The sequence below is a fragment of the Bolinopsis microptera genome, chromosome 1 (assembly GCF_026151205.1).
Source record: "Bolinopsis microptera isolate Bmic1 chromosome 1, MBARI_Bmic_1.0, whole genome shotgun sequence".
Taxonomy (NCBI): Eukaryota; Metazoa; Ctenophora; class Tentaculata; order Lobata; family Bolinopsidae; genus Bolinopsis; species Bolinopsis microptera.
In genome coordinates this window covers 9,796,150-9,815,510 of record NC_087072.1, presented here as the reverse complement: position 1 = coordinate 9,815,510, position 19,361 = coordinate 9,796,150, and the positions used below count along the sequence as shown (strand labels likewise).

The following is a 19,361-nucleotide window of genomic DNA, read 5'->3' as shown; positions in this document are numbered from 1 at the left end:
ATTCGAAGAGTATAAAGCTGTAGTTTTATTGCCCCATAAACCTTTCTTAGTAATTGTAAAGGGGACCGCAACTTTAATAATTGTGCGTTCATTTATTAGCGGCCCACTCTGAAGATTTTAATTAATTAACAGGATCATGCAGTACAGAATTTACCGTGGTAAAAACATCTTCAAACCGTAAACTGTGCAAACAACTACAAAAGGTTCCTCCAACAATGTCTACAGCGGGCAATATCCTTTATTTCATTCAATTATTCTAAAGTATTCACTATTCATAACCAAATTACGATCTGAAGAACAGATCGGAAAGGATTTCGAGAATTATAGGTATTTGCGGCTTGCTCAAGTTATGCAGGTGTTAATGGAACGAAACAATGCTAATAAACAGAGTTCTTTGTTACGACTGTTTTATTTCCGTGCAGTTAATGTCGCCTAATATGACTTTCTTTATACTTCCTTCGTTTCCAGGACTTAGTCTATCATATATGTATGTCTGAAGTTATAAGTTTTCAGTGCGTTCTTGATAACAGGAAAATATTTGTATCAACATTTTTATATCTCATTAGCACCTTTACCACTTGTCCATGCCGCAAAGAACTTTAAAATCATAAGTTATCTTATATTGTAGGCAAGTTCTGCGGAGGAGAGATATCTCTGACGATTAGAAACTCACAAAGTCTGGAGACTACTGACATGCCGTTTGAGTACAGAAAGAGACAGTGTGCTAACACCTTGGATCTGGATCACGGACATGGTCAGTACAGGATCCACACCCAGCCCACATGTAACGAGGAGATTTTCAGTGTATTCAAGGATAAGAGCAGGTGAGAAACTGTTTTTTAAAGATCTTGTGTTTCAGCAGATATTGGTTTACACTTTATAACTGGTAAATTGACCTAATCACGTGATTAGGTAAACCAATCACATGATCACACGTAATGAATAAACTCGTTATGCTTCATATCTCGGTCATCTGAGAAGCTACAGTTCTAATTTTGTCAGGACAAACACAATTCAAATTTAGCTCGATCCGACTATCCAAACTATCAAAAAAACTATCAAAATTTTGGATTACACGGTATCACGTTATGACAATTTCTACAGCATGCATCGTGTATGTATACTCATATATTTTTACTTGTTACTGTGTCACTGTTATGGACTATAACATACTAACAACTACTATATTATAATAATATAAATGTTAACATTTGGCAGTATTCCAGATAGCCCGACCTGTCGCCGAAACAATTGTTCGTGAAAAACTTATGGACATGATGGTTTACCAGGATCATATGGACTGCTAATAACAGTATACAGACTTGCTTGAGATGATGTGAACCCCTTGACACTGGAGGGGGATTATATAAAACATATAAGTGATACGAAAAGTTTGTTTTAGCAAGAGCTTTCAAAATACATGTGTAAATCGTCTTCAGCTTGACACTGAATCAAGCAGGGTTCGAGCATTCTCTAGGGAGGCCGTGGGTCCATTAATTTCGTCTAGTAGACAGAAGAGTACCGTGTCATGAATTGGAATAGTTGTTGTTGTTGTTGATGATGGGCAATGTAAGACTCTACAAAACGAACGAACTTATGTACACATTTAATATCGTAATCATTTTATTTTCATTGAGCAAATGAGCAATATACTTACCGCTACATTCAATTGTATTCATAACTAATTATATCCGAGAGGACACATATGAATCGTAATCAAACAGTTTGATCAGCAATTTACTTTCGCTACAATAAAATGACAAATTATGTAGTCGGAACTTATTGCATCCAAGATACCATACGTTCCATACCATACCATTCATTTCGTCTTGACTTCATGATTGAAAATATGCGGTCATATGATCCTGTAACCAATCAAATAGATATGAAGCGGTCAAGATTGCATATAGTGTTACAACTGTTCACGAACACTGTTCGTGAACAGGTCGGGCTATCTGGATACTGCCCTACATTTCTTAGCGAACACCCCGGCACCCGAGGTGTATGCAGGAATAACGCTCTCAATGTTATTAAATATCATCACATACTCCACCCGATAAAACCTTCAAAGTTTTGTGGTTGTGATTTGAAGTACTCCTTTTCAACACTCAATCACAGTAACCTTTTCAGGCTATCTGCATCCGACTTTAAGAACATTTGGCAACACTACGATCGAGACATGAACGGGTATATAGAGGCGGAGGAGCTGGAGGCTTTTCTCAGGGACTTGTTCGTAGCTCAGGTAAGAGAGTTGGACTTTTGTCATCGATTAGTAAGGATATTAAAGTATTAAGTCATATTAAAAACGATCACCAAAGATAGAATATGCCTTCATAAAATCTAGACAAAAATCTGTAGGTGGATTTCAAGAAAAAGACATATCAAAATAATTACAAAACAGACATGCCGACGTTTGTTATTAAGAAATTACACGTGAAGTGGCAGAATAGGGAATTAAACTCGATTGATGCCAGCCCACTGCAAATGAATCAAATCGTTGAGTCATTGTCTTAATAAAAACTGCATAACTTTTTAATTTACTGAACAGGAAACATATAATCAAATTAGATTTTTTACGTCAAAAATGTAAATGACAACATCTAAACCAAAGTTAAATGAATAAATAAGCCTACAAAATAGAATTGGCCAAAAAATCAGTAGTATAACACAGCTACTACTATTAGTACTTGACATGTATTGCCTGTATATCTTGTAGATATAGGATACCATGAAATTGAAAAGCTTGGCTGTTTTTCACTAAAGCAAACGTTTGATATCCTCCAATTTTCACTCCATTTACCTTTGTTACGTTGAAATTAACAATTTGTCTCTTAAACAATTCTAATTCTAAATGATATTTTAAAACACCACACTTTACAGGTTGAGTAGGGACTACTAGTACTTATGTCTTAAAATTGTGTAATAGCTAAAAATAAGTATATTTAAATACTGAAAAATCTAAGTTAAGTGTTGAAAGTATTGACCTATAAAAATGACCTTCCGTACTTATGAAAGCCCATAGACTCAGTAGTAACAACTGTGCTTGTGTTGCCGAACCAGCAGAGTTTACTTTATTTTCTGTGCATTCTAATCGGATTTTCCTAATTACCCATGAACTCAGGCAGTATGACGGCTATGTTTGCTACACATTAAGTGACAATTGTCAGACGGCTTATGTTTTCACTCCGATTATTCCATAGCATTCATCATGCCTCCTTGATTGGTTCATTAGTGTGACTGCCTGTAATCTGTGAGGTTTATTTTGTCAAATGACAAGTAAAGTACGCTGTGAGGCTATATTTCACAGTCTACCGTTCAGAGCTAATGCCAATCACTCCGTGTGTTTGCATGAATCGTGTGAATTACGTTTCCCCCGAATTTGCAGCAATATAAACAGTTGGTTTTTCATCCGTTATGCAGTTGCTGTCTAAAACACATTCCACAGTCTACATACTGTACAGGCACTTGTACGGCTACTCTCCGTACCACACGAACTATAAGAGCTACTCCGCATACACTCCACACTTGTGTACATCGTTTTAGTGTGAATAACGAGATTAGAGGTACTTGGTTGTTGCCAACAAGTTCCCTGCACGTGCCTGGTGGTCATGGTTCATTAATGCAGCTTCTAAAACATAGAGCTGACAACTTGTGAACTCCTGGCACTTTAATGTGAGCATCTTCACCACGGTTTCAGATGTGTGACAGTACAATGTATATAATATGTAGTGGTGTATTATTCCGGGTCCGTATAGAATTACGCCCATAGATTGCTAATGATAATGGTTCTCTTTGGTGATTTTATGTGCTTATGGAGGATTGTGGCCGTTTGTTCACAATTTTCGGCTGTACTGTTATTATTTGTTTATTTTTCCGTCGCAAGTAAAGACATCACCTAACACCCCAGTTCCAAGGCCGGATATTATGCCAAATTATTAGACGGAGATCGTCTACTGATATTTCTCCGGTTTGCAGTTCCACGACCGGAGACCATCTACGGTAATTTTGATGATTCTGTATGATTCTGTATGAATTAATCTCCGAGAAATTCCCGGAGAGCTTCATCTTAGTCTAATACAGTAGACGGAGCCGGAGAATCATCTCCGGAGATGATCTACGGGAAATGGACCTCCGTCTAATAATTTGGCATAATATCCGGCCATGGAACTGGGGTGTTAGCGAAAGTAGAACCGACATATTTGGAAAATAATCCACGATGAATTATCACCAATTATAAGAATTACTGATATTACTGTAGTAGTTAAACTGAAGAATTCGGTACATTTCTTTCTTTAGCAGTTAGCACTATCAGTGCTATCAGTTTGTTTTTGTTTCTCTGAGAGATTCTAAGAGTTCATATTCACTTAGAAATCAAACTTTACTACACATCCCCATGTTTTTCGGCTTACTGCAGTGCATTTTCCACGCACGGAGCTAAAATTGTAACTAAAGAACTAAAAAATTTATTCCCTGCTCTAGCATTTGCTTTGAGAGGATTTCAAAGCAAAAAGTACTAAAGTAACCTAAAGTAAGTAAGTTCTCCCATGATCTAACTATTCAATCATCGATGACATAATATCGCGTTATCACAATATAATCATCACCTTCTGAAAGTTCGTGGTTTGTTGCTGCAGAGGAAAATTACTGTGAACGTGGTTCGCTCGTGAACAGATGAATTAATATGACGTAAATATTTCGAGGAATATGGAGCAGGGACAAGCTTGGTGAGCTGTGATATTATTAAAGTAGGGCTTTATTTCAGAAATCATCATGCTCCCTTTCTGATCCGTCTTCTACTTTCACGACATTGTCCCAAATTGTCTGCTTATGACCTTAAATCAGCTCCCAAGAGTGTTATCCTATCTTTATCGTCACGGTAGCTTTACAGTAAATAGTATGTGGTTTGTTCATTTTAGGTAGAAATGACTAAGCTTTGCTTTTCGACGAAGTTAGTTGCTTCTCATCGGCCTTCCCATTCCTCAGGAACTTTAAACAGATACTTTCAACTGTTAAAATAAACTGAGTTTTCGATTTTAGCGCTATATTTAATGAAAATACCAACAACAGTTGGTCATTTTAACATCATATTCTAGTTATATTACTATTCCCCAAGGTTATAGTAGATTAAAACTAAATTAACTTGATATTCTAGTAAATTACCATGCCATAAGGCCTAAGGTTATAGTAGATTTTATCCTCTTATTATAATATTATTATTCCCGAAGCTTATGATATATCATAATAGATATTTAAAATTAATATTATAATAGTATTATTCCCAAGGGTCAGTACATGTGCAAGCAGGAACTAGAGACCCTCAGAGTATCAATAATCGAGTGCTACGACGAGAACAGAGACGGCAGGATCGAAGTTTTGGAGATGACGAAGTTTCTTCCTGTGGAGAACAACTTCCTTTTACATTTTAGGTAACTATTTACAATCGTTTCAGACTTTGTTAGTTTCAGTGAGCCCTGAGTATAGTAAGACAGTTCCCATATAGTCATAAAAAACTAGAAATAGGAAAGATGGTGTCATTCTTCACTGCTTATACATTCAGTACAGCCAAGTATTTTTCATTCCAGATTGTCAAACGATGCGTTTAAATAATTACGGTCGAGTCATTTAATATGGTTTAATCAATACCGAATTATGCTAAACCATGTATAAAATGTAAAAGACTTGAAAGCAAGGTACTTATGAAAAATTCGCATCATCAAAGTCTGCATTCAGATCAACATTCTTACATTAGTCACGGCAAGATGAAGAATGTAATAAGTGTTGCTACTTGCTCTGTCTTTTGTTTAACCGGATGAGCTGCGAAGTATTGTGTTGGTGTTTTCTGGGGATTCGGTCCGTTAAGGTTGAATTGGTGCGCGTTTGGTTACCGTTTTTTGGAGTAATGCAATATGATTTGTAAATTAACCACTGGTTTTAGCAATGTTTGTGAAATTTGAGAAAAACACTAATGTGATACTAATAGTGACGTCTGACATGCTGTGCTATTTGTTTATTGATCATGGCAAACTCATAACAGCCAAACTGTGACATGATTTTGATGTCTCATGATTCGGAAAGGACTTTCGTTAGTGAGACATTATTTTTTTCCTTGTTAGTATTACATTATCCGTAATATAAGTCTAAAATAGGGTACCTAGAGCTATTAAAAGTGGATCTGGAGCTTATCAAATACCTCATCAGGATGTCTTTATCTTGGGGCGGTGCCATGTGGGATTGGATATCATGCTTGCTCTGCCCGTGGTGTTGGCCCAAAAACTCCCTAAGATCATCGTTGAGGCTCAGCCGCCAAAATGGCGAAATTGTGTCACTGCAAAGTGTGTATGTCCGCTTGAACCCGATGCGTCCACTTTAAAATTAAACACACTCAGGCACCTTCCACTCATCATCTTTTGTTCTAGAACACTCGTATATAACATTTTATAACTTAGAGTTCAATTCTTAGTATAGTTCGGTATTGATTACTTGATTAAACCATATTAAATGACTCGGCCGTAATGATTTAGATTATAGAATTGACGAATGAACTCCGTCGTAGTGATAGTGTAGGTCTCTCTTCTACCTACACTACTATAGTACTAGTCACTGCAGTTAACGACGAGCCTATACAAAGCGGTCATGTTGTATTATGAGTTCGGTTAGGATACGTTTATCATCACCACAATAGCATCAATCGTCACATATTCACAATTGACATTGTTGTCCATAGCTTAAGCAGTGACGACACAATCAACTTACAACTTTTCCAATAGAAGCCTATTATTACGCTCATTCAATTAACATGATATCATCTGTTGCTCATTATCTTTCAAATTTCCTGATAACTTTTTGAGGGACATCTGCTGTAAAAATTCCCAATATTTTAGGATAAAAGGGAGTGGGAAGATGACTTGCGCGGAGTTTATTGAGATATGGAAGCATTACGACAAAGACAAAAGTGGTTATCTCGAGGAGAAAGAGATCGGACATTTCCTATTAGACCTTCTCAGAGTCAACAGGGTAGGTGGTGCAAAGAAGTCTAGTACCGAAATAGATTGAAGAATAGAGCAACCTTCAACCACAGCTTTATCGTTATCTTTTAAATCTTCATAGAGGACTATTCATACATTTTAAATATTTATTGTATATGAATGATCTATTATTACTCAATATTAAACTCAAGCCAGGCATCTATTAAAGAAATATTCCTCAGAATATAACAATATCGGAGGAAGAAATGAAGAAGATGGTGGAGGAAGTGATGAAGAACTTTGACGAGAACAACGATGGAATGATAGAGTTCAACGAGATGAAGAATCTGCTAAACGTAGAGGATAATGTGTTAACTGAGCTGAGTCTCACCAAGAACCTGTCTACACAGCAGTTTAACACTATATTCGATTACTACGACAACGACAGTAAGTTGAATAATAGGTCCAATCAATCTCGCTTGAACACGGTGACTGGCTCTGTGATTTGTGTTGCTTGGATCGAAAATAGCTGTTATTATTTTGAATATTGATTAATTAATTTGTATCTGGGGCGGAATGTTGTGATCAATTGTACTCGATCATCATCATGTAGACTTCCTTTACAGCTCTACATTTTAATTTATCCTTACAAATGGTTAAATATTTCAGGAAGCAACTTCTTAGAAGGAGAGGAGATAAAGAGGTTTGTTCTAGATCTGATGCAGAGAGCTGGACACCAGCTATCAGACGACAACATCGATTACTGCATAACGGTTAGTGGTTGTTCTGAAATCTGAGCATCAGTTTTATACCTAAAATATATATAGTTTAGGTCCCTCTATATTTAGAGTGATCTTCCTAATGTCTTAAATTAGATAACTCGTGATCTAGCTTTAATACCAACTATCTAGATCAATTAATAGTTAAGAAAGATACAAACTTTGGTACATTTGGGGGGGGGCCAACCATATTAAAGTATATTAAAATGTAGGATTTTTTCCAATTTTGACCCGGGGATATACTTTAATATACTTTAATATACTTTAATATACTTTAATATACTTTAATATACTTTAATATACTTTAATGTACTTTAATATACTTTAATATACCTACATTTTCTCCATTAAAATTTTGAATCCATGTTACTTACCATATACTTGACCAATTTATGAGCCAAAATATATGAATTATGAGTTCAGAGGACTAGCAACTGGCTTATCTTCTAATCTACTAATTGTAGGTATATTGGAGGGGATGCAACGACCATTAATGACCATTAATGACCATTAATGACCATTAATGACAATGTCAGTTTTGTCAAAATTTCATCTACTGACATTAATGGTCATGTTTTTTCCGGCACTTCTTAGAGCGAAAAGGACGGACGTCTGCATCACTTAGACCCTACCTTAAGTTAACTAACTACAAGTATATGTTATTATTTTACATTTACAATTAGAGATTTAATTTACAATTAGAGATTTAATTCGAAAGAGAAAACTTAGAATAGAATCTTCCGTGGTTAGGCAGACCTTCCAGAATATCACTTGAGTGGATTCCAGAGTGAGTTAGGGATTACATTTATTAAGTTCGAATGTAAAGAAGAACAAATTTTGCGGCCACGGGATTTAAACCAGATAACAGTTGGTGACTTATAGTTATCAATAATAATAATTCAAAGGGCAATTTAGGAGTATCAGATCGTATCAATAGTAAAATAACAATCAATAATAAAATAATAATAACACGGGTATTAAAATTAAATACTTCGTTCCCGTTCTTATATCATATCAAGATTTATATTTTAGCCAAATCATTATGCTAGTCGATTATATAGTAATTACACAGTAGATGAACTTATTCAACTTTAGCACTTCATGAAATACATCGTCATCAGTCTGAATCGGACAACAAAAAAGCTGATCTTTTCCCAGGATTAGATAGAACAATTCGTTTACAGTTCAATACTCTGCCTTCGGCAGTTTTGACCCAAAATCGAGCACTGTCATCATGATAGGGACAAATTGATGCGGCAGGAATTCGTCTAGATCTGCAGTTGTCCTTTTTTGAAGCAGAGACACTCATTGATAAGATGGTACCGAGGCAACGAAGGGGACGTTTAGCCTTTTTTGGAACAAAGGTAGCACTTAATGAGTCGCCCTTTCGAATTGTTCGACGTTGACAGGGCTTATAAGAATTTTTGCAGCCCGGTTGGTATGGCACAGAACAAGCATTTATACTAAGTCAACTGTAAACAAGCATTTATACTAAGTCAACTGCAAACAAGCATTTATACTAAGTCAAATGCAAACAAGCAAACAGACAAGACAAGTTACCAACGTATAACAGAATAGTGCTTGGCACTCATTCCGAAACCGAGGTCCGAGCCTCTATTAGGCGAATATTAATTCGTTTTCTCAAACAAAACTCTGGCAATCTATGTAGGGGGCTGTGAGAAACTTTATAGAAGTGATACAAAGTGATCATAAATGTAAATTTCTTGGACATGTTGCTTCCAAGATAGTTCAGAATTTCAATTATTTAATGACCATTAATGACAATTAATGACCATTAATGACCATTAATGACAATGTCAGTTTTGACAAAATTCCATCTACTGACATTAATGGTCGTTGCATCCCCCCCGGTATATTAAAGTATATTAAAATGTAGGTTTTTTTTCCAATTTTGACCCGGGATATACTTTAATATACTTTAATATACTTTAATATACCTACATTATAAAAAATTATGTGAAAAAATTTGTTTTATTTAATGTATAGATTAGATTTACCTTTCATGTAAGGTTAGTCTTGTTCAAAGATATTGATACTTGACTAATTTATGAGCCAAAATATATGAAGTATGAGTTCAGGGGACCAGTAATTGGCTTATCTTCTAATCTACTAATTGTAGGTATATTAAAGTATATTAAAATGTAGGATTTTTTCCGATTTTGACCCGGGGATATACTTTAATATACTTTAATATGGTTGGCCCCCCCCCACATTTTTCTCACATCCTAGTCTGTAATATTTCCTCTCCAGGCGGCTCTAAAGGTTGCAGATAAAGATAGCGACGGCCGGATAAGTAGGGAAGAACTGGCTTCGTTCCTCTACACAGACAACACTGACTACAAGCGGTCACCCAAGTTCAAAAAGAAGAGTCCACGACCAAAGAAGAAGAAAAAGTCACCCGCTTCACCCGGAACTAGTCAATGCTTGAAGGATCTTGTTGAGGAGTACGGTAACAAACACTTGGACCCGAATCAGGATTCGGAGGAGGGCTAGTGAGGTTCAGCAAGTGAAACTCAGAGAGATTTGTGTTTAAAGATCAGAATAACAGAAGATGAACGCTGAAGTGACAATTGAGCGTTATGAGCATCATCGAATAAACAACGACTGATAAACTTGATTATAGTTTCTGGTAAAGAATAAGAACGATGAGTTGCAGATCGAGAAGTTTTGTATATTTTAGCATGGTTTGACTTTCATGAGTAGTGTTTTGTACGTAATGTGAGTTAGAGAACAGTTGTCTGCTGATAATACAGTTGTAAATACTGTTTTTAATCTCAGCGATTTAATTTCTCAAGCTCAAGTAGAAGTTCGACTCAGAGCTTGTGACATTTTTTAGTATAAAGTTGAGTACTTGACTAATTTTATTAAAACATTTTACAGTTGACCATTGACAATGAAACGACGATGAAAAGATACGACACTTAAGTTAAAACTAGAAATGAAATGGACCATTATCGTTATGAAAATAAATGAATTGTTTCAAAGAAATGAATTGTGTTTGATAAGTATAATATTTGCTTTTAGAAATCTCAGAAGTGTCTTTTAATCTGATCTACGACTGTGAGTCATGCCTCGTATGATGCAATTGATGAATTGAATTCTTAATATCTCAATACACACATCACCTCGAGTCTTGCAACATTTCATTAAAGTTTTGTTAATGAAAACGCCGTATTTGTATGAAGTCAACTTGACAAGGACCCCCTGCAGAACACATTTCGTTTCTCTCTACCAGTTATCTCCAAGACAAAGATGAGCGTCGTTACGAGGCAGAGCTTTTACCTTCGTCATGACTCATGGTGTGAAATCAATTACACCCTTATAATAGCACGACCTCCCCAGAGTGCAGACCAATTTGATCACTCATTATTTTGTGTGATGCTCTCGAATTTGAACAAACTCTCTCGTTGTTAAGCATGACTTCAGCATTCTGGGGATTTTCTGACCATAAGTCAAGCATGGATCTGATTCGAGCATGGCCTAATAAAATCTATTTGTTTTTCGATTTCAAAGAATTTGTAATCATGACCTCGTCACCTATATATCAGAATCTAAATCCGTCTAAATTGTAGACATCCGTGACGATAAGAGCGTTTTTTAGACGTTTAAAGATTGTTGTGTTATGACCAGTGCCCAAGTCAAACAAGTTCAGTGACATCTGTACTGATTTCACTCATAAATAAATGAAGGAGTGGAGTCATGTAGGTAATACTTAGATAGCTTATCTTCATTCAAAAAGTAAGATTTGATTTTAAGTATTTTGCACGTCAATTTTATCAAATTTTAATTTAATTTAATTTAAATGTGCAAAAATCAAGTATCTTTGTGTACTTTCGTCTTCGCCGCCAAAATTTGTGCAAAAAGCTACTTTTTTGTCGTCAATACATAATAATTTTCTCTAAAACCGCATAATATAGCAGTCACATAACCTTTCGAACTTTTCTCAAAGATTGCAAATTTATTGTAGCGCCAAACTTGTTTAACAGCAAGGGAAATTTTGAGATTAGGTTTGGCCACGATACGGCCATTATACAGCCACTATGTCTATACAGCCACTATACAGCCACTATTGACTATACAGCCACGATACGGCCATTATACAGCCACTATACAGCCACTATACAGCCACTATACAGCCATTCTATGGGCATGGCCACAATTTCCCAACAATAATGTTTGCCTACATATTACAATACCATCACACTGTTAAACGTGTATTCGAGATTATTCTACGAGAGTTCCATGTTGACACAGTGCGTTTTATGTAATTATGCTGGTGGAGTGGTCCGTAACCATACTGATATCAAGCACTGTACTGCAACGCCATGGTGTTATTCAATCTGTACACTACTAGAAGTTACTTCGTATTCCGTTCAAATTGCTTGATCGATCTGACGTGGAACCAGAAAAAGTTAAAATTGAGGCTGATCGCCCTTATTTTGGGCCACTCATCGTTTGGTCCGGTCAAATTGAGGTAGATAAAAGTGCTTACGGTTATTTGTATTGCATTGTCCTGTCAGTTATTTGTATTGCATAGTGATAAATCCTGTAGGTTATTTGTACTGCATTAAGTCCTGTCAGTTATTTGTATTGCATTGTCCTGTCGGTTATTTGTATTGCATTGTCTTGACCGTAAGTCGTAAAGACGTGTAACGGTGTAACATAAGCGATGTTTTTAAAAACCGCATATTTTCATAACCAGTCGCTGAAATTGTATCATGTATATATATAATTCATTTTCATCCAGACATGGCCACAGCCCAGGGGAAAACTTTTGCTTGCAGTATTACTATTATTGATTAGCCGCATTGCTATTGTTGACACCGATAGGGGGTATCCTCCAGAAGTTGTTACTGCTAATTTCAGTGGTATCTTTAATCAACGACTGCATGGCAACAGCATCAAATAACACGTCAGTCTCTTTGTCTGGTCTGGTCAGTGTTATTATTACCAGTACCACTCATCATGGACAAGTTAGCTACATAAAACTATCTATGTGTCCTAATCTCAGATTGACTTCACTATTTCGATAGTGTAGGGTTGAGGGAGATGAGGTAGACGCTTATTATTGGCCAGCTAGACGTGCGTGGCTACTAAATGATAAGACGAATATAAGCTTATCTTCGTCTTATCATGTAATGGACACACACGTAGTACGGGCTGTTTATTTTATGTAACCTCGTGCTTCGATTGTAAACTTTCTGGAACTAAAAGTAACGCAAAAAACCAATTTGTGCAAGCCGCAGCGTGATATTGATTGAATTAAACAGAGTTGACATGTAACGTGCTAACTGAATCTGGCAACAAACAGCACTGCATCTCGGTGCAACGATCATCCTTAGGAACCGTGTCAATTAAACTTGAAGGATACATTTTTTATACAAACATTCATTATTCACGCAGTTCCAAACAAATGTTCTTGGCTTTTTTGTTGTTGTGAACGTCCTTGTTTCTTATCCAATTATATCATTAATTTGCTTATCTTGACCTAAATGTGTATCTTATCTTAGTCTCAGAAACCTATTTTTTTCGAACAGATGTACGAAGTCATATTCCTTGGACAACCTCCAGTCACGCAATGGTTCAACAGGAGAGCAGTTCAGAGTAGAAAAACATCGTAAGCTAAAATTTCGTCTGTCACTGTTTAAGTTTAACTTTAACTTTGCAATTTATCTAAATTTGATAGTTTTTCACAGCAGCTTATCATGATCTTCAACCAACAATTTATAAAATATTCCTTCAATCCTCATCATAATAATGACTCCGGCATGGAAAACAATCAAGTACAGGGTGGCGTATAATTAACACAACGTCGAGATGTGACCAGTCACCAGTGAATACCGCTCTGACCAAGTGGCCGTCTTGCTGGAGATCTCTGGTAGTAGGTGTTAATATCTGGACTAGCTCCTCAGTCCTCAGTTCCCATGCTGTGCTTATCATGGACCAAACACTTTAGCCCGCAGGATCCTGCCAGTACTAGCGGACGTGAACGAGGATCATCAGAACAGCACTGGTAAGAAGAACCCCATGAAGCGAGGCAGCTCTATGAACGCACTCCCCAAGTTGCCGCAGAAGAGGAGCAGTGTGATGAAACCACCCCCTCTCAGACGGGCTAGCACCAGATCCTCTATGTCGGAGGGAGGATCTCCGCTGCCCTCCAAGTGTCACGATATTGCAGTTAATGGGGAGACCATCATCGTGTCAGAGATAGAAAACAGGTCCTTTTTCAGATCCTTATACATTATACAGTTATAGACTGCACTCGTTTAATACGAATAATCATTTTATCTATGGATGTTATAGGCTATTGCTGAAGCTCTTTAAAACGGGATGTCCTGCAGATTAAAGCTGTACAGTGTTGAAGCAGGAGTCAGGCTGTTAGGTACGATAGCGAGGGACAGTGCTATGAGCTGCAGTGGGACACATCTGGCACACAGCAGCACCAGAGGAACCACCTTTTGTAGTCTTAGAGACAAACCTATTCTACTAACCCCGCTTACTGGGTAAAGTGCTGTCCAGTGCATATTATTGATATTGTGGGCTGTACCCCTTGCTCTGTGGTTTTTATTTTGACATAACATAGATAGACCGATTTATTGTTTCATGGATTAGAAAAGAAATTGGGTAGGTTATTACTTATTGTTATGTAGAAGGTTACTCATTTCAGAGTGATTGTGAGGCAAATAAGTGCAGGAAACGGGTACACGGTAATATGTACAAATGATGGAAAAGTCTTCAGCTGGGGTAAAGGAGACCGTGGCTGTTTGGGTAAGAATTCGCTAACAATTTTAAAGTGAAAGTCAGTCAGGTTGATTGCACAAATTCCAACTTTAAGATAAAGATACAATTGGTCGATATTTTCTGGTTGGTTTTTACAATTACATTAATGTTAGAAGAACAATTCCCTCCAAAACCTGAGAACCTCTTACTGATCCTGATTTCAGGACAAGGTGATACGGACGGAAGAAAAGAGCCCCAACAGATTCTAACCCTACCCTTCACGGAGATTGTGCACGTGAGCGCGGCGCACTGCCACACCTCTCTCGTCAGCAGTGACGGAGAGGTGTACATGTGTGGGTCCGGATCCAAGGGACAGCTCGGCACGGGGAACAACTCTGATGCTATTCAACCAGTTGCTCTCGATGTCTCTGATTCAGCAAAAATGGTGCGAAATCTCGTCACTCCTTTTATTTTTCGTATATTTCCGTATGTCTTACAGTTTGGAATGCCTTTGAGCAATTGGTATGAGTAAAAAATTGTCAAGCTCCTGAAACCATGAATTATTAGTTAAACTCAGTAACAGCATTTTTATCAACTATTATTTTCCAACAGGCATGTTGCGGAGGAGATGAGAACCACCCTTTCACATTGATATTAACGGTTGCAGGAACAGTACTCAGTTCAGGAGACGCAGAGAATGGTAAACTGGGTATCGGCAGCAAATGGAGTAAAAAGACATTCTCAGCTATCGGTAATTGCTCATTCGCCCATTTAAAGTTTGTATCAAAGTTATTCAGATGATGCGGCCACACTTGGCTCAGCTCAGGTACCGGGTGAAGGAGCCAAGGTGGCTAATTTTTTAAGGGGGTTGTCAGTTAATTTTTGATCCAACACAGCTTTAGTCGGCTCTCCACTCTCGGTGCATCGATTATCACCAATATTGAGACATGAGACGGAAAGGCGGACAGTGTTGAGTCTGCTAGATATCGCCTCGCATAATCATAGGGTGAGAGTCGGAATAAGCATGAACAGTATTTAGTACCTACATGCTCTGATGTGGTGGCATGATAATGCTCGATACCCATTACCCAATCAATTTGAACAAGCCCCATGGTATAGATCACGGATCAACAAGACGTGTGGTTTACAAAGTCAGTTCCACTCAATTTATCTTCAGGGAATAATAATTATGCCTATTTCTAAAATTTCTCAACTTTAAACCAAGGCTCTTGGGGGTGTATGCAATTGCACTTTGCACTCGATTTCCAGAGTATGCAATGTACTCCTCGCAATTGAACCTCGGCCCCTCCACCCGTGGCCTAGTAAGATTGGTCTTACACAGCATACTAGTCATTGGAAACTCATATTCTCATCAGATATTACCACTTAATTAATGTAACCACTTAATTCTCAATCAGGCAAGATTCACTTTGGGAACAATCGAGTAGATACGATATCAGCAGGAGTGGATCACTCGCTAGCCCTCACTTCTAACAAAGTAGTATTCCAATGGGGCCTTATTACAGGTACTTGTAGACTGGTAACAGGTAACAGTTAACTGTTAACAGGGCACAATTTAGCTCTACACCTTGACTTACCAAATTAGAGCCTTAAAGCCTCATCAACCACCACAATTGAGTAGCAATCTTGCTTGTCGAAACCAAAATTTGGACCTGCTTCATGATTAAAATACCACACAGGGGCAATCAGTTATAAATTATTCCTAAGTATCTGCTCTGAGGTTGTTACAAGCCTCAAATAACAAACATCTTAAATTATCGGTTTCCTGCTCTCACTGCACGGTCCACTAATCATGCAGAGCCAAACAAATCAACCGCAACGAGAATTAATAACAGGGTTAGAGTTACAGCCTTATTAGCGTACGGTCCCTACATGCCCATTTTAACCAACCAAGGGATTAGGGATACTGGGATAGGCTACCCGCTAGTTGCTACCCTGCTCCCTATAAGCCCGCTTAAAGAGATTATGTTGTGTGAAATTGACAGTATTTATGTGGTTTGTGACAGCATTTAACTCATGTGTTACAGTATTCAAGTGGTTTGTGACAGCATTTAACTCATGTGTTACAGTACCCCCTTCAGCTGAGGATAGACATGGAGTTGTGAGAACCAGAGTGGAGAACACACCCAAACAGTTGGAACACCCCTCCCTTCAGGAATTAGTACCGGAGAAGATATTCGCCGGTCACCAATACTCCGTCATATGTGGACAAAGCTCACGACCCCACTAGCCGTGGGGAGTGAATGCACCACCGATTATTCAGCGTTGATACCATCTGATGAGTTGCAGATAGGGTTGTCACTGAAGAATGCTGATATCACGTCACTAACGAAACTGTTAATATCCATGCCTTGACATATAAGACTAAAACACCGATCAAGCTTAGATTTTATCCTAAGCTGTATTTTTCACCAGTTGTGTGTAACATACTACACAGACCGAAATAAAGATAATGAACAACGCTTATCCATAATATAAACGCTCGCTGGATTCTTAGATACAGTTTTGGGAGTTTTTTTTTATTTTGCTCAGCAATATTTAAATGTAATGTAATTTGTTCTTTGTAAGAAACTTGATTTACGAATAGATAAATGTTTCGCTCATACAAAGCTGTGGTTTAACTGATGTTCATTTTAAACTGGAAATCCAAATAGACTCTTACTACGAAGCCCCGATCTAAATCACGCGTCAGGATCTAGGAGTGGCAAGCGTTTACAAACTCAGCTAACAATCGAGTAAGAGAGGCTGGAGGCGTCCAATCGCACGTCGTCTGCTTTGTCATGATCCCAAGATCACTGACTTCAGTACCTCTTATTAGCATTTGGGATAAACTGTAAAAGGAAGATTGAGTACACAACCTCCAACAGAGCCTGAGCAATACCGGGGGCCCTCGCACACATGTAAGGGTTATTTATAGATAATCACTGGCCCAAATAGCACTTTCCTAAATATTTATCACATAATTATGACAGCCCTAACAACATACAAGATGAGTCAATATTTGATAAACCAGCGCTGCCCATCATGACCATTACGTATTGTTGCTCGTTATATATGCGAATTATATATTGGTTGCCATTAAAGATGTCGAACGGGTAATGACTGGTGGGTAATTATTCTTATGATCGGACTGATCTAACGTCGCGGAGACTGAAGTGATTGCCTGGTCGGTGGGGAGACAACGCTCAATAGCCGGCAATAATAAAACGCTAATCACTCTCTAGAGACATTAAATCCATGGATACATGATGACCAGGTAGACCATATGACAAGCAGGTCTCCTCCGTGATTGGTTGCTAGGATACATGTGACCCTGAGCACTACACACCACGTGGGTTAATCAGCCGGCTATTGGTCGACCAAGGATTGCCTCAAAGCAGTTATCCTAGAGTCGACACCTCATTATCAAGCTCATTAAATTATATAAGGATTTTAATTGTTTGGTCATTTGATTGGTAGGAAGCCTCTAACAGTCAGCCGTATATCAGCTCACCAATATTCTGGACAAATTAAAAGAATCCTGTCACTCGGGTTAGACTAAATTGCCACTCTAATGACCAATCTGTGAGTAGAGATTCACACTGCAGGCTGGTCGCTTCCTCCTCCGTTTATCTATACTATATTGGAGGTTAAGTGCAAATAGCTCACGAAATAGCATTATACGAAGGGTGTAAAATAGCTCTTCTACTTGACTAAGAGCTTCACGTGCCCGAGGAAATAAATCTTTATTGCCAGATATCGAATATGTGTGAAAAGCTCTACTGACAAAATTTGTACAAATATTTTCTAATTGAATCCAATATATTTGATATTGTCTTATCGATGGATTAATACTCCCTAACTCTTTTCCGGTTGATCGAATTTACAGTGATGTAGGAAGCTTCATTTTCTAAGGGGTACGCTAGCCCCCCGGAGGGCAATTACTACTTACATATTATATGATATGAAGCTTGATAGTTGATACCCAATCAATTTAACTAACCACAAGGTCAATATCACAATAAGAATGGCAGGAAGGGGTTTTATGAAACATATGAGTTATACAGTAAGTTGTTTGTTTTAAAGTAGTACAAGAAGTATAGTTTACAATTCGTCAACAATATACGAACCATCAAAGTTTACCTCTATTTATAAGAATATAAATACTGTCAAATATAGTGGCTCAGAGAATACAATTGAATGATTAATCCGAACCGAAGATACAATTATCAGGGATGAATTAACCAACAAATGTAAATGTGTTGAGTAACTCTACCCAACTGCTCCTGATATCTCTTCCATTAGATACTCAAAAGTGTGAATAGTATTTGTTCATTCTAATCATGGAAATTAGGTTAGCTGGTTAGATTAATCTGAAATTAAGAAGGTCCATATCCCCAAACTTACTTGAAATGTACAACACTGACCATAGTCAGAATATTTTATAACAGAAAAGTTGAAATTGACAACATCTACAGTTATAGTTTTACTTAATTAATTTATGATTTCAATACTTCTAACAGATTAACCAGATGTTTCACTAGTACGAGGTAGAAACGGGCCTACAAAATTCCAGAAATCAACTATTGCCGTACTTATTTTAACATTTCGTTCTTGGTTCATTAAGTTTCCGAACATTTCCAATTTGCATAAAGCTAAACTGGTGTTGGAGAGTCAGTATAGGGCCAGGGATTTAATTGCCAGCTATAAAAACCGAAGAATTGTCAAAAAAGTAAGCGACAAATTTTGTGACTGTTTAAGAGCCCTGATCAACTTAATTTTTCATCCAATCAAGCAATTAACTAGCTTAGAGCAGGCTTCAATGGATGGGCTCCAGGTTTCAGGGTTTGATTGGGTCCAATCTGTCGACCAATAA

General features: G+C 37.5%; 3 protein-coding genes across 3 annotated transcripts in view; all 3 read left to right on the top strand.

Annotated features, from left to right (window-relative positions):
* The window catches only part of LOC134825922 (uncharacterized), a 42,842-nt gene that overhangs the window by 8,225 nt on the left and 15,256 nt on the right, over nucleotides 1–19,361 (top strand). The window lies entirely within an intron of this gene.
* Nucleotides 628–10,800, top strand: LOC134814561 (calbindin-like). The gene is made up of 7 exons (XM_063822714.1): nucleotides 628–824; nucleotides 2,131–2,242; nucleotides 5,284–5,426; nucleotides 6,882–7,014; nucleotides 7,208–7,412; nucleotides 7,635–7,738; nucleotides 10,016–10,800. The coding sequence occupies exons 1-7, from the start codon at nucleotides 694–696 to the stop codon at nucleotides 10,256–10,258; spliced, it is 1,071 nt and encodes a 356-aa protein (XP_063678784.1). The 5' UTR covers nucleotides 628–693; the 3' UTR covers nucleotides 10,259–10,800.
* LOC134813552 (RCC1 and BTB domain-containing protein 2-like) lies at nucleotides 13,303–17,112 on the top strand. The gene is made up of 8 exons (XM_063821422.1): nucleotides 13,303–13,382; nucleotides 13,729–13,983; nucleotides 14,107–14,268; nucleotides 14,433–14,533; nucleotides 14,710–14,930; nucleotides 15,098–15,236; nucleotides 15,904–16,011; nucleotides 16,588–17,112. The coding sequence occupies exons 1-8, from the start codon at nucleotides 13,303–13,305 to the stop codon at nucleotides 16,734–16,736; spliced, it is 1,215 nt and encodes a 404-aa protein (XP_063677492.1). The 3' UTR covers nucleotides 16,737–17,112.

Excerpts from the sequence above, each read along its gene's own strand:
- LOC134814561 (XM_063822714.1), top strand. The coding sequence starts at position 694 with ATGCCGTTTGAGTACAGAAAGAGACAGTGTGCTAACACCTTGGATCTG. Across the intron at positions 2,243-5,283 it reads GGGACTTGTTCGTAGCTCAG|GGTCAGTACATGTGCAAGCA; the intron begins GTAAGAGAGTTG and ends ATTATTCCCAAG. Across the intron at positions 7,015-7,207 it reads ACCTTCTCAGAGTCAACAGG|AATATAACAATATCGGAGGA; the intron begins GTAGGTGGTGCA and ends AATATTCCTCAG.
- LOC134813552 (XM_063821422.1), top strand. The coding sequence starts at position 13,303 with ATGTACGAAGTCATATTCCTTGGACAACCTCCAGTCACGCAATGGTTC. Across the intron at positions 14,931-15,097 it reads TCTCTGATTCAGCAAAAATG|GCATGTTGCGGAGGAGATGA; the intron begins GTGCGAAATCTC and ends ATTTTCCAACAG. Across the intron at positions 15,237-15,903 it reads AAAGACATTCTCAGCTATCG|GCAAGATTCACTTTGGGAAC; the intron begins GTAATTGCTCAT and ends ATTCTCAATCAG.